At 39.5% G+C, this 16,529-nt stretch overlaps 1 protein-coding gene across 1 annotated transcript in view; it reads right to left on the bottom strand.

Moving 5' to 3' along the window:
• Positions 1 to 501: 501 nt before the first annotated feature.
• The window catches only part of rtn4r (reticulon 4 receptor), a 70,181-nt gene continuing 54,153 nt past the window's right edge, over positions 502 to 16,529 (bottom strand). The window contains exon 2 of the mRNA XM_054773125.1: positions 502 to 7,490. Within this exon, the coding sequence (XP_054629100.1) occupies positions 6,109 to 7,490 (1,382 nt within the window). The 3' untranslated portion in view covers positions 502 to 6,108. The remainder of the gene's footprint in view (positions 7,491 to 16,529) is intronic.

Raw genomic sequence — 16,529 nt, 5'->3', positions numbered from 1 at the left:
CACCTTTTTTTCCCCGCTTTTTAATGTTTGCTTGAACATTTGTTTTTGAGCTGTTTGCAAAAATACTCAGTGGCTGCAGATGGAACTGTTCAATAGCTAGTAAATATAATTCATATTGTTATGTATATATTTTCATTTGACAGGCAGAGGGGAAGGTGTGGAGCCACGTTACAAAAGGCTCAACAGCCGTTATGTTCGATGCAACATCTGCAGTGCACATGTTAGCCAGGGCTCCAGCACCAGCAAAGCAAAGACACCTAAAAGTAAATCACAAAAAGGCATGTCCTTATGTTGACAGTCTTGCTAATTATTTAAATTTAGTAGTCTTCTGCTTCTTTGTCTTGAATTTTAGTCTGGGTATTATAAGAATTTATGTTCATGTACAGTATATATCCTGTGTATTATCAATGCTCTTATTTCATATATTGTCCAATATAGATAGATCCATCCATTTTCTATACCGCTTCTCCTCATTAGGGTCACGGGTATGCTGGAGCCTATCCCAGCTGACTTCGGGCGACAGGCGGGGTACACCCTGGACTGGTCGCCAGCCAATGGCAGGGCACATATAGACAAACAACCATTCACACTAACATTCATACCTATGGACAATTTAGAGTCTCCAATTAACCTAACATGCATGTTTTTGGAATGTGGGAAGAAACCAGAGGACCCGGACGCACGGGGAGAACATGCAAGCTCCACACAGAAATGCCCAAGGGAGAATCGAACCCAGGTCTTCTCGATCCCCAGACTGTTACTGTGTTGGCCAACATGCTAACCACTAGACCATGAACCAGCCAGAAGCATGCCAGAAGCAAAAAAAGGTTACTGATAAAGAAAGGTCAAAGTCACCTCACTGTCCACTTTTTATGTCATCGTTGGGCAACTTTCAAGGTTTGCTTCTCTTTGACAGTAAAATAAATAAAAAAATCAATAAAAATCATACGCAATCAAAGTTGCAAACGGTAGCTGGGGTCATTTTTTTTATTCATGAGGCATAACTGCACACTGTCGTCTTTTCTAGTCCCATCCTGCAATTTTATGTATTTTGTATTTCTTATGTCTGCAGTGAACAGTTGAAACGTTCTCATAAGCCTTTGCCTAAAGCTGTGAGCTCAGATGTTTGAGTCACATTCACTAAAGCTTGGGGGGGGAATGCTATATTACTTATGATCAAAGGTAGGAGACATGGAACGTCTGCTAGAATTTGCATTAGGAGGTTTAAGACCGGTCATTTTAATGACGAGACATGTTGAAACATGCAAGGATTCATTGTTTGTATGCTTTTAAGCTCCTTTTACCCTGAAGACAGCTTTCACACTTTAACATGAACTCTAAGGATGCTCTCCATGTGAACTTTTAACCTGATACATGTCACAAGAGTCAGAGGGATATGTAGAAACTACTATAAATCACGTAGCCTACCAGTCATGACCTTTGTCCTCAGCTAACTTAGTCATCTTATTTTGGATATCCTATAGAAAACCCCATTGAGTGAGAATCAACCCCATGTCGCCCTGTGACTGACTGATAACCCATCCAGGGTGTACCCCACCTCTCACCCAACGTCAGCTTTGATAAGCTCCAGATCACCGATGACCCTGAAATGGATAAGTGATAGAAAAATAATGAGTGAATGATCTCATGCCAACTGCACAAAAGTCAGTTATGTGAACTACTACGCAACTGACGGCTCTAAAAGGCTATTTCAGTTCTATCAGGGTTGCATAATGAATTAGCTCTTGACATGGTAAAAGGTCACGCGGACATAAGGGAAAAGATTTCAGGACAGAGTTTGACTATCATGTAAATTTGTGGATTACCATGACCTGGATTACAGAGAATAAATTCAGTGTTACCTCGGTTTATGTCCGTCCCGGTCCTCAAGGCCCAGCCGGAGGTGCCGGCACACGCCAACAGAGCAAAAGGCACAATAAGAAAGAAAAAGCTGAAATGTTGACACCAACAACCAATAATAACACAAACTTTTAAAATATGCACCACTTTAAAAAAAAAAAAGTTTTCTACAAAATCAAATGCATTCAGCAAAATATAATGGAATGAATACACATAGCATACCTACCTCATTATGTAAAATGCACGTTGATCGAGGGAAATAAGATTTTCAGGAATGATTGAATGTGTGATTTATGCAAGGTCAGCACAGTTTATGTGACAGGCTCAGCAATCTGGACAGCTTTAATAATTGCATTACATGTAAAAATTGTCAGGACATACAATTCATACATATTCTGTGTGGATATAACACAAAGAGGCTGCAACTGTCCTAAAAAGAAGTTGTGAATTATTTTACTCTCGGAGTTCATTGTGAAAATCTACCCAGCTTGTAACTGCTTACAGCTCCATTGTGTCCATCAGCTGAGGATAGCTACATTCTTTTGGAGGGGCCTTGTTGATTTTCCCACTTGAGTCTCACTCAAGATCAATATCGTCTCAGGTTTCCTTCAGGCATCTTCCTTTTTCCAAGTTAATCGACGACAATGGAAAGCTCCAGGGATATGTGGAGACCCCGCTATCTGATCCTTTTCTCTTTGAGCAAGATACAGTGAGGACTGTTTTACTCTTTGTTATTCTATGCCAACATTGAGCCGCCATTGTATACTTACCGTATATCCTCAAATAACGTATGGGGTATTTACTTACTCATTTGCAGAGTTTACCACAAATTTATTTGAAGTAAGGTGTGCATTTGAGATGCACCTGCCGAAAATGGGCAAGCACAGCAAGAACTAGTGTTCGCCAGTTACTGTTTAGGGTTGCACTTGCTGCAGGGCCGTAAGACCATGCTGATGTCTATTTTGTTAGTGGTATTTTTAGTATGTGTATACTTCTTCCTACCATATGTACATTTTTATTTTCATTTTCTTTTTTTTGTTTGTTCTAAAGTCAGAGTTCTCAACTGATCTCAACCTGGGACTGTCAGATTCCCATGATTTTAAGTTGCAACTGACTTTTAGTACAAACTGCCCCCCACCCCAAATGTTGTCTTTTTAAACATAATTACATGTCCATTTATGAGGAAATGATGAGCGACATGATATAACTGTATGGATAGAAATAACGAGTAAAGTAAATTAATCATTACAATTGCACTGAATGAAACCACAAAATGACCTATCCAAAATATATTTTATTTCAAATAAAGTCACACAATGGCTTTATATTAATAACATTTTTTACTAGATGTCCGCAACCCACCCAGAGTAGGTCAGTGACCCACTTGTGTTTAATGACCCACAGTTGGAAATTATTGTGAAGAATAGAGCCCTTTTTTGTGGTACATACTTAAATGTCGCCATAGTAAAGATACAAATAAATTCCCTAGGTTAAACAATTGGGCGCGTATGTGAGCTGAGGCATTTATTAAGTATGCGTACAGCATTTAATTGAGACACACTGTCTTATTATGGGCAATGTCTTATATCTGTTTACAATACAATATACAGTACGGGATGGGAGAGGCTCCAGCTTACCTGTGATCTTATGAGGACAAGTGGGATAGGAAATGGATGGAATTTTTGCAGCATACCTTAACCAGATACAACCAGCAAGGGTGCAAAAAGAATGAGACTGTTTTAGTGCAACATAAGCATCAACCGGATTTTAGTTTCGGTGTCTGACAAACAGTGAAGCTAAAGCTAAAGTCATTCAAACAACACCACATCTCAGGTCTCTCAAGTAGACGAGAGACATGTAGTGACGTAGTAGTGAGGTATTCACCTGAAAGAGACAGAGAACGACCAGATAAGGTTGAACAGCACGACAATGTAAAACATAAACTACCGTAAACACTCGTCTCCTGATTGAAAAACACAACATTTAGCATTTAAATAGAAAAACGAACATTTCTCTTACGAGGCACAGTTTGCGAGCGTGGTGGCAAACGAGGTTGCTGTCGTGAAGGCACGCCCGTGGGTCGTATTGTCTTCCATACTGCTAAGTCAGCGTTGTCTCATCCGCGCTATAAAAGCCAAAGTGAGTCTACACTTTTGATTTTAACTACGCTAGCGGATGTTTCCATCGAACTTCACCGGCCGAGTCCGCTATTACGCGTGGTTTGCTTATGTCTTCTTTTTTCATTTCTTTTTCTTCTGTGACGTCCACCCGATTTTCTGACTTGGCCCACTGAGAAAGAACGGCGATAGACGCTTATAGCAGCTATATTTTAATAATAATAAAAAAACGATACATGCCGAGAGCTTATCGATAATCCATAGTCATGTCACGATATTTCATAGATAAGATATACTGTATATCTTATATATATTGGCTCCCACCCAAATCCAGAAGTGAAGTCGCAGGCTGCAAAATATGTCAATAACGAAAACTTGTTATGAAATGATGAGAGCTGCTTCTTCCAAAATCAAGGTTATGACAGGAACTGCATTTTTTAATAACTATTGTTCGTAACTTGTTTTAATCAATCAATTATTTGTTTATTAACAGAATGCCAGAGAGGGGACTAAATATTAAGAAGACATCACTATGACCCTAAAGCACCATGACTGGGCAGACATGATTTTCCCAAACTAATACAATGGCTTGATAAATACTTTTATCTTTCTATTCGTCCATTTCCTACACCGCTTGTGCTCATTAAGGTCACAGGTAAGCTGGAGCCAATCCCAGCTGACTTTGAGTGAGAGGCGGGGCACACCCCGGACTGGCAACCGTAAATAAATTTATACTAATATTTTGCGTATAACTATGACTTTATTCACTCAACTGAAGACCGTATCAGGCATCTATGGGAGGAGGTTTTTATTGTACAAATACATTTTTATAGTCATGCGGTTGCAATTACAATTTTTAATCTCCTCTTTGTGAATTACATTTATTGGCAAAATGTACCAACTTTCAATAGATTGACAATTTGAGTAAACAGTGATTGTTTGTAATATTACCGGTAGTTGTGTGGAGCTATTAACTGTCTATTGAAAAATACTGTAAATATTAAAGGGATAGTTTGGATTTGTTGACATGAAGCCTCATAGAGGCTTACGAGGATGCAAAAGAGCAAATAAAAAAGAAAGGCAACAACGCTACAGTCATAAAACAAAGACACAAAGCGTGGCAAAGTATTGCAGAGACAATTTGCAATGCTGTGTGCGTAAGTAGTGCACAAATACGCTCCGCTGAAAATATCATAATTAAAATCAAATCATTAATGCTGTTTGTTACCTGTTTAGCATATCAAAAAACGCATCGTACAGTAACATCTGTGAACTCTTTATTAATCCCTTATTCTAGTTTTGTGCAACGGGCCCCTGGGCTCACAGGACCAAGTGGGGGTTAAGTCACTGTTGATGCACTACACTGCAGATGCGGATGTCATACAACTTCATGTCAAAAAATCCGTACTATCCCTTTAATACTAATTGTGGAAAGGCATTTGAGTAAATATAATATATTCCCAAAAAGTAACACACTCTATCCAAACCATCTATGAAATAAGAACTTTTATTCATAATATATTCATACTTGTACACAAGTAAAATAAAATGCATTTCTATGTTTCCATTGCAGTTAACAAATCGTCAGCATTCTTTTGGCAAATGCTACCCATATAACATTTCCTTCCTGAAAATAAAAGTAAAAATGGGGGCGCAATAAAACAGTTGTTTTCTTTTAAAAACATGAAAAAACAACATTACCCAACAAATGCATCACTTTCAATAAATAATGAGAGGGGGGTTCTTTTGATTTTCTTTAAACGGACCCAACATTCTTTGTGTGCTTACTGTGTCGGAATTTCCGTAGGTCTTTTTTTTTTTAACTCTTGGTGCTCTCTTTCAACAGTAGAAGCTTTTTATGGTGGAGAAATGGGGGCAGCTTAGACACGGTACAGTTCAGTACATAAAGAACAAACAATTCTGGGCACCGATTCATTATATACATCAGATCTGTAGTGTTCTGTAAAGGCATCCATTTTGTTAAATGTACTCTTATCATCGTCCCTGTTGTTGTTGTCGTAGCAACTCACTGGCCCGTCACTGTCTGTCGTAGATGCTACTGCATCATCTCTTATCATTGTCATGAGCATTCACAATCTTGAGTCCTGCTTTGAGAACTATATCAGGAGTCCTAAGACATGGCTAGGGAGATCCAGATGGTGGGAATGAGGAGAAAGCGCAGAACTTGCAACGTAGGGCCGCTGCCTTTGATGCAGTGGGTGTCTGATCTGGGCTTTTTGGAGCACTTCTTTTTCTTTTTGTTTGAGGTTGTAGAGGATTCTAGACTGTCTAGAAGCTCGGGGTTTATACTTTCCATAGACTTGTCCAGGGTGTTGGATAAGGTTCCAAGTGGTCCATCATTCTGCTTGTTCTGGGTCTCATTTTTCATTCTTTCTTGATCCTTATGTTTTGTCTTGGACATGTTCTCCTTTTCTTTCAGGGGGTTGTTAGTGATTTGGCGACTCTTGCCAGACAGGATAGAGGATTTATCGTTGTCTCCAAGACAGCATCTCGGAATTGTGTCCCCTGGAGGATTCTCGGTAGAAGGGAACTTGCCAGACGGGGCCTTGGAACTGAAGAGATTGGTCTGGATTTGAGGAGTTTCCACACATCCTTCCATGTCTTCGCTCTTTAGTCGTTTCAGGTCCTTTCCTGCCAGGAATTCGGGAACATTGCACTCCAACTCAGAGCTAGAACCCTTGAAACGCTTGAACCATTCCCACAAGGTCCTCGCCCGACAGTCACAAATCCATTGGTTGCCATTTAAGCGCAAGTACTGGAGGGTCGTGAGTGGGTCCATAGTTTCCCCCGTCAAGACGGTGAGATTGTTGAAAAACAAAAAGAGAGATTTAAGCTTAGCCAGATCACTAAAAGCCCTTGGTTGGACAAAAATGACACGGTTCTGGTGTAGCAGCAGGCGGTCCAAATTGATCAAACCACGGAACATGTTGTCCGTCACGATTTTGATCTTGTTATTGTGCAGGTAGAGATAGGTGAGGTTGGCAAGGTCCAGAAAAGTGTCGTCATGCAGGGTTAGAATGTTATTATCCTGCAAGTAAAGGTACTGTAGGGAGAACATTCCTCGGAAAACCCCAACTGGCAGCTCTGACAGGCCGCACCTGTGCAGGTGGAGCGTGTGCAGCTTTGTTAAACCTCGGAAGGCTGTAGGGCTGATTGTGCGCAGGTTGCTGTTGTCCCCAATGTCCAGTTCTTCCAGTTTTTCCAAGCCATAGAAGGCACCGGCCTCAATGTAGCTTATGTTGTTCGAATAGAGCCAAAGGACGGTGAGATTTTGGCATGAACTGAAGCTTGTAGACCTCACTACCGTCAGTTTGTTGCTCTGGAGGAATATTCGCTGGCTCCGCACTGGGATCTCAGTAGGAATGGAAAAGAGTCCTTGTTGTTGGCAGGCCACGGTGGGCCGCGGTTCACTGTAGCATACACACTTGGCAGGGCAGCCGTCAGCTTGAGGTGCAAAGTTCAACCACACGATCAGAACCAGGAGCCGCCCTCCTAAGGAGACACGACAAAACACATCAGTGTATTAGCAAATATGGCTGAACAAAGATGTTCCATCTAATAAACATAACACTTATTACAACAATGTTTGACTTGCTGCCTTATACACAACAGTTAGATAGTGGAAAATGTATAAATCCGCTTCTTTTGTTGTGATGCTTTATTTGAAAATACATGTTCTACATGTAATACAAATCATTTTGTTCCTAAGGTGTCGTAGTCATCTGCATAGTGTCTGGATCAAGGGACCAATTTCCTCACAAGTGCCTGCTGACGTGAGGACCTAACTGTCAAGTCATTTAATACTGTGTGGGTGTCTTTTATGTGGAATAAGCCTACTCTAACAGGGCCGACACAATAATAGTGTTGTGGTTGTTTTTTTTTTTTGCTGGGAGGTGAGCTTTCATATCCTCACTCATTTGGCCTTTAGGACAAAAAATGTCAGCTTGCTGTAAAAATATACTATATTAATTGTCACTTTAAATAAGTCAATATATTATTATTATGATTATTATTATTATATATTAAAACTACTTCAGCCTGAAATATGCATATACAATGTTTGTATTTTCAACTATTTAGAGGGCAGTATGTTTACATATCACCATTGTGTTCTCCATTGAGACAAAACAATAAAACAATTTCCTTAAAATACATTACATACAATACATACACTGACTGAATTAACGACAAAAAATGCTGCTCATATATATGACATCAATGATATTTTCAGAATTTTAACCCATATTTACATAGCTTCCCCAGAAAGTAACTACAATAACAACACACAAACACTTCTTCTGCATAGACATTATCCAATATCAGTAGTGTTCCGCACTTATCATTTCACCAGCAAATCAAATTTTGCTGCATGCTTTGTATTGGAAAAAGTAGTGCCATCTGGTGGACAAATCTGAAAATGTAAAATGGACAACCAGTCGCCCAAATTTAAATCTTAAAATAAAGGGTTACAGTCATCCCTCGCTACATCTCGATTTGAACATCGCACCCTCACTCTATCACGTTTTTTCACAAAGTAATTAATTAATAAATGATCGCTGGCATATTATTAGTAAATATTTTTTTGCATATTTAAGAAAATTTTACTTATTTTTGACCTAAATTAAACATTTCAAGCATAAAAATGGCTAAATGACCCAACTAAATGAACTAAAATGCAAATACAAGGCAGAAGAAGCCTTGTGAATGAATGCATAAAGACGTGAATGTAGTATTCTACATTGGCCACCAGGTGCCAGTGTTCAGTGAGACAAGGACCAGACATGATCGGCAGAAAATGCATTTATTGCAGGTTTAAATCATCTCACAAAAGGCACGATAATAATAAGATTAATAATCATTATAATAACACAAGCTACTGTTGGGACCATGACTCACAACATGCTAAAACTCGACTCTGAAGGTCTGACATCACTTCCTGTCTAAGGTCCACTGGGGCACATTTACTGTGACACGTATTATGTCCATCATATTGTCGCTCATGTTTTTGGCTGATTTAAAAAATAGAGAGGACAATTCTAAAATGTTCCAAACATTAATATTCTCTAGCATATCAGACGTATGTTCATTCAACCCAGCCAGAACGGCTTGAAAATAAAAACCGAAAAAACAAAATACCCATAGTATCTGTAAAGGGTGAAAAGGCACAGCGTCTGTTGGGTTTAAGTGGGAATTTTTACATTATCTTGTTAAAATTACAATTTTGCTCATGTAAACCTTTTTCCTTAAAAATACACGTTAAATAAATATCTTATTCTTGTCTCTTTTTTTCCACTTATCTTATTATCTAACTGCTTAGAAGTATAAATGAAATGGAAAAATTACGATGGAAATAATGTTTTGGCATTCCCCATGCAGGAGTGGGAACTGCTGAGGTAAAACAGAAGTGCATCATTGGCGGCTTAGACAGTCCCCATGAAGAAGACAAAATGCCAAAGTGTCAGACACATGTCGTAGTATCAGCATATAACTGCAGGAACGACATCCAAATCTCAAAATCCTCCCAAGCTCCTCTTCAAGAAGCTGAGACTTCTCATTCTTGGCTACCATGCATGTGTTTGAATCCCAACATCGTAGCCATGACAGGTGCCCAAAAGGGGGGGGAAAAAGCATGAGGCTTACTCAGCTTCTGTCCATCTATTCTCATTTCCTTGCCATGCATTGCAGTGCAGCTCATCTATTGACTTGTGAAAGCGAGCCCCGGTGTCGCCCTACAGAGGCCCTCCACTGCACTTTCCCTTCAGTTGCCCTGCTCAGCCGTCAGACTGCCACCGGAAGGCTGTCAAGACTTTCCACTCTTTCTGCATCGCAGCACATTTTCCCCAAGCAGTGCCTAACAATAGCAATATTTTACCACACAGAACGCTTCATGTATCTCCTCTGCTGTCCCCTCTCTGCTGTCTATTCATTAACAGGCTATTTTCACCCATGCGTCGCATGTCAAAGTCAGCTTCCCTCTGCTCTCGCTGTAATGTGTCCTGTCTTTGTTAGCATTTGCTTGAATGACCGTGTTGGCCCTACAATGGTGTGTCAACTCCATCCCAATTATTCCTGCGAACTAACAGCATCCTCATATCTGCACCACACTGATTGCATTAGAATATACTAAAAGCATAACTCCGGGTGTCATTGCATCCCTACACCACTGTGAGCTACCGTCTTGAGACACCTTTCCGCAGAGGGTATTATTTGGTTGAGTTGCGTCCAATTTTTGACATTATCAAAGCAGCATTTCCCCAGTTTTGTTTATAACGCAGAATCTTCCCCCTCTCCGCTGTGTCAAAACATGGTTTTGAGGCTCCCTGTTTCAAGATCCTGCCAGTTGGATTTCTTCTGAGAGCTATATCGCCATGTACTACAGCCATCATCACTCAGTGGAAGCAGAGAAGCCTCTTTTGTTTTCTTTTGATTGACACTGTGGGCCCTCAGCTTAAAGTACATAGCTTTAGACCCTTATCACTATTTACAACTGGATGCTGACAGTGGAAGACAGCTCAACAGATTGCAGGGTTTGCACTCAATTTGAGTGACACACTAATTTGTCTCAAAACTCAACTATTAATCATAGGGCCATTGTAAACAGCCTATAGAGTAGGGGTCGGATAATGTAGCAAGATCGCAATTTATCATACACCAGCATTAGATATTAATGTTACCGTGATCAGATGGAACGCGTTCTCTGCCAAGTAATGTCCATCCATCCCTTTTCTATGCTGCTTCTCCTCTTTAGGGTCGCGGGGGTATGCTGGCGCCTATGCCAGCTGACAGGCGGGGTACACCCTGGACTGGTCGCCAGCCAATGGCAGGGCACATATAGACAAACAACCATTCACACTCACATTCATACCTATGGACAATTTAGAGTCTCCAATTAACCTAACATGCATGTTTTTGGGAGGAAACCGGAGTACCCGGAGAAAACCCACACACGCACTGGGAGAACATGCAAACTCCACACAGAAATGCCCAAGGAAGAATCGAACCCAGATCTTCCCGATCTCCAGGCTGTTACTGTGTTGGCAAACATGCTAACCACTAGACCACCGTGTGGCCCCCAAGTAATGTAAATGTTGCATAACAATCGAGTTTTGTTCATACTGTTCATCAAGTAAAAAAAGTAAAGTAGTCAGATGGGAATATTTTTGTTTTTCTTTCAGTTGCCTCATAATTCTGCACACTAATAGGTTCCTAATAATTGTGCACACAGAGATATTCTCAACAAAACCTCCCTTTCACTTCCTTAAATATTCAAGTTTAAGGTTTATTAACATTTTGGATTCACTGTTATTATTAAATAATAAAACTAATAATCAACAATGCAAATAGCGTAATAATTGTGGAGGCAGTTTATATTGCACAACATAGTAGCAGAACCAATGTTGTAATTGTGTTCAGGAGGAAACTGCTCAACCAGCACTAATACCGCTAATGAGCGAAAAAGGTTGGCAGGTCTGCTCCAGTTGTCAGTGGCATTTTTTTTGACCCGGCGACTGTAGGGGGTTCTGTAATTAATTGAATAGAGGCGTCGTTTTTCAGCGCTTATGGTATACAGTAGATTCCCACTTTTCGTGGCAGTTACTTTCCAGGACCACCACAGAATGGCGAAAATCCGCCAGTAATTGAGACACCCATAAAAATGTAGATTTTTTAAACACGGCTCGCTCCTACCCCTTGACATTTTCCTAAGACTTAGACTCAATATTCACAATAAGAGTGGCTGTTAGATTAGATTCAGCTCCGGAACCCTCCCCCGTCTCTCTTCAATATGCCTCTCGTACTTATTAAAGGCATTCAAAATGATAAAATGTATAGGTACTCATCACTAATGAATGATTATGTAAGATGATTGGTGAACAGGTGGAATCGAAGTCACGGGGTAGACGTTATATTTTACGTCTGTGTCTCACAGCAAGTTCGCCGAACACGATGCCAAATCTCAACGCTTGATGAAAAAAAAAGGATTAGTCACCTTGTGTCTTTTTTTAATCTATGGTACATGCATGGCGTAAAAGCAGCAAATGAGGTTTGTCTGTTTCCAGCGCTTAACTATCCAATAAAATATGTCTGACGCTGAATTTTCAATGTTAGCTCCTTGTCTTTCCTGCGGAGAACAGCATAAATGCATCATGTTTGCTGCAGGGGTGAGCAATGGAATCACAATCATACCACCCCTGCAGCATTTAAGAGTTGTATACCTCCGTTTTCAGCCTTCAAATGCTTCAAACTATGAATTTGGTTTCATACTAACATTTCATGTTACCAAACATTTCAGTGGATCTGAGGTTAATTGTAATGCTCCAGCTCTATAGAGAAGTAATAATATCAGCAGGTGCAGCAACATAACAGTAAAGCCACATTTTGATTTTGTCAATGCTGTGTTCAAATGTGACATGTATAAGTAGTTCCACTTGACTATCAGTCCACATGTGTTATTCCATTATTCCTCCGGCCATTGTATGGTTTTCCTATGATTGGCTGAAATGACCATACAATTAGGGGTGACAGCAACACACATTGTTTGCAATGTAACATACACCTGGCAGCCTGTTATTGCATTTTATTGCGCATTACTGCATGTTCATGGGTTTTTTTAACACCACTGGTGTGGACAGATTTTTATTTTACTCCGGAGTGAGGAAAAATGAGTTAAAAATAATTCTGTATGTGTGCACACAGCCTAAACTATATGAGCCGGTGCAGACTTGTCAATCATGTGTCCCTGGTAAGTTTGTAGTCCCGTGAAAACATTAATTTTTCCTACTGCAAAAACACAACAAGCACTTTCCTCCAACCCACAACAACAGACAAAAGGTCATTTCAGGACAGTGCATAGAGCCTCCAATCCATCATAGTGTCTTTACTTAGACTCCCTTGGGATTAGGCAGGGACAGCTAACATGACAGTTTCGTCCCCCTGAACACCCAACCGAGTGCAAGTGACGTCTCTGTCAGAGATGAAACGCATTCTTCTCCACTGGGACCCCCTGGCCTCTTTCTGGAATTGTACATTATTGTGCTGCACAGAATTTAATATAGACATGATCCCTCTCTGTGAGGTCATGTATCTCTGTGAATCCATTGCTGCATGCACACATTGTTTGGATCATTTGCATAGCTTTGAGACCAAGTGTTTTGCTGATAAGGCTATCACTGACTATTTTAAATGGCGCTTCGACCCTCCGGTTGTAAGGGGTTTTGGAGTTGGACATTTATACCTGGACTCCAGGTATTTATAAGGACTCCAACACATTTGTTGTTATCAGTTATTGTATTAAGTGCTTTGTTTGGGAGCAATTGTTTCTCACTCCAGCACAGTGGAGCTGTTGTAGCTATGGGCCACATGGGCGATTGCCCAAGGCAGCATTCTCTAGGAGGCGCTACAAGGATGCTCAGTGCTCATTTGCCCATCAAGTCAGGATACGTGTGTCAGATGGGATCCCTTTACAGGTTAGATACTGGCACCCCGATGCTGCTCAGACCTAGTAGTGGATCAAACTAACCCGAGTAGTGAGGGGGGCGAGTTCACTGCTGGGTCTCAGCCCTCAGTTTAATTACAAGGTAAAAAGGTAAATTACAAAAGTCATTGCTAAAAAATAAAACATATTTCATTCTTAATATTGTATAATATTAAATATACCGCAGGCCAAGAGCCTCAAACATGTTATTTCACTACAAAAATGTTAAATAAAAACGGGGGAATTGTGAGTCAATATGAGATGATTCAGCCTTGACTGTAGTTGAGGTGCTGACATTGGGGAATAACGATTAAGTGTCATTAATTTGTGTCAACAAAACATGGAAAAAAAGAGAGGCGAAGCCATCAGGGTCACAATTTTGAAAGAAGAGGAAAGAAGAAGAGGAGAAAGGTCCAAAGCTAAAGGTATGGAGCTATACTCTATGTATACAACATTATGGAATGGATGTGATCAAATAAGCTAAGCTTTCTTGACTAAGTTTTAATTACCTAGGTTCCCAAAGTGGGGTACGCGTACCCCCATGGATACATTATATGGGCAAAGTAAGTAAGTTTCATGGTTATCTTGTGCATTAAGACTGTTTAATCTTGCAGATTTCATTTATACTGGTGTTCCATTCCCCACACGGCACAGAAAACCTGTCACTGAGTGGGGATTCCCCTGAAAATGAGGCTTTATGGTTGGTTGTATGTATTTTTGTACTTCGGCTAATGCTTTATCATGACTGTCTATCGTGACTTTCCCCTTCAATTTAGCATTAAATTAATATGCAGACTTAAACCATAGCCATCGTGACTGGACACAAAAAGTGAAGCTCAAATTCAACCCATTCACCCTGAAATAAAATATATGAATGATGATTACGTATCTATTTTTCAGTGCTCACGCGAAAGTTGATCAAAATGTGACCATGCAAAATACACATTTTTGACCCGGAATTTCTGTTAAAAAAAATTAAACAATGAATTATGTTCACTATTTCAAGTTAATTCAGATAAAAAGGTTTATGTTTTAAGTGTGCAGGATTAGGGGGTACATGGCTTCAGATCAAATGTCTGAAGAGGGACGCGACTGTAAAAAGTTTGGGAACCACTGGTCTAAATAATATACCGCATTTAAAACGCAAATTAAGGGGAGATTGGAACACGTTCTGCGGGTAGCCAAGATGAGGTGCCATCTACTGTATACGCCCTCCTCAGTCACACACGACACCACAGAAATCACTTTGACACTTCAGGTGTATGTAGAAATATCTGCTGCTACCTTAATGCTGCTCTTTTCATACCTAATATTGTCTGTTATGATCTTAACGGGTTTTATTTTAGTAGCAGTAATAGTTATTTGGTTGTTTTGTTTTAAATCTAAGAATGATATGTATTTTATTTTTCAGTATAGCATCACCGACTACTAAATTCAATAAAATCAATTCAATAAAGCTCTTCAGACCTTGAAAGTATTTACTCAAATGTTGCAGGGCATCGTCAAGCCAGACATGCCACTGTTCCAGCATATCAACAGAGGCTCGTTGCCTTCTGGTGTTCACTGCAAACAAACACGGCGTGCTGTCAATCTGGCCGATCCGATATTCGAAAGGCTATAGATTGTTACCGATAGAATTCAAACACTCATACAAGATTCTATTTGTAATTTAGCACTCAACATTTGGCTTCAAAGAATAAAGACGATTTTGGAAATTGCAAACATAATACTGAAGACAAGTACATTTGCTTCCCTTCCTTGTAACATTTGGGGAGGCCTGTTCCCCGATGTATACCCCTATAATATACATTTTTCATAATAATGCAGGGCAACAGGACTTCAACTGAAATCCAAGCTTGAGTGCGGTGGAAAAATATCTGCAGACCGACCTATCCCCTGGTGCATGTTTGTTATTTGTATTACTTATTTATTTGTTTTTCAATAAAGTTAGGTTAATATTTGTTTGTAAAACGTGCAGATAGATTTTGCATTTTGTGTTTCAAAGAAAGGGCAGGGTTCCCACGGATTTGACATTTCAAAATTCCACACTTTTTCCAGATCATAAAAACTGCAATAATGAATGAATAAATGATTAATTAATTATCCAATAAAATCAGAACTATTTTGATATTTCATTAATAGTTTCATTAAAAAATGTAAATATCCTCTGAGTTCAGCCTCTCAAATGTGAATATTTTTAAATTTCCTTAGTCATTCATGAAAACAGACCTATTATCTTTGTGTTTTAGGCAAAACAAGATGTTCACACACATCAGCTTTGATTTTGGAAAACAATGATGGACATTATTGTCTGATATGTTGCGGAACAAACCACTAACTGTTTGTGTTTGGTTCATATTGACTTGGTGCATCTAGGGTCTAAACGATTACTCAGTTAATCAAACAACAAGCTTCAGATTAATCGACTAAGAAAATATTTGTTAGTAGCATCCCTTGTATCATGTAAATATTAACCGTTTGTTTTCATTATTCTGAATATGTATACCATTATGTCACCATATTATTTCCGGAAGATTATAGCAAGGTAATGTAGTTCATACAAATGGTCGGAAGACAATAATAGAGCAGAGTGCGGGATGCGTCGTCCACTGTGTTCTCACACAAACATCTTAGCTGCCCAAGGAAGCACCTTACAAAAACAGATTTTTTTTTTAGTTATTTATAATTTCATCTTTTAGAAAACAGAAAAGTGCTAACAGTCATGGAAACATGAATACTTTTCCACATTTGAGTTTCCATACTTTATAAAATTTATAAAAATCTAATTCCATATTTTCCCATACTTGAAATACTTGCGTAGGAACCCTGGAAATGAATGACCAAATATCAGTATCACACTGTTATATCTAATGCTGCAGTATCAATACACATACAGATGAGATATCAATACTATCAGTGTTTGACATCCAAGTATGTTGTCTTAACATCCTTGAAAATTACAATAGCTGCTCCGCTACATGCCTCTTCATTCATTCATTCAGTCAAAACATGGCCAAGAAAAAAGCATAGTTTTATAATTTTGTTTTAACAGTTCAAAC

This window comes from Dunckerocampus dactyliophorus, chromosome 4, assembly GCF_027744805.1.
Source record: "Dunckerocampus dactyliophorus isolate RoL2022-P2 chromosome 4, RoL_Ddac_1.1, whole genome shotgun sequence".
Classification (NCBI taxonomy): Eukaryota; Metazoa; Chordata; class Actinopteri; order Syngnathiformes; family Syngnathidae; genus Dunckerocampus; species Dunckerocampus dactyliophorus.
This window is presented reverse-complemented; position numbering and strand designations above follow the sequence as displayed.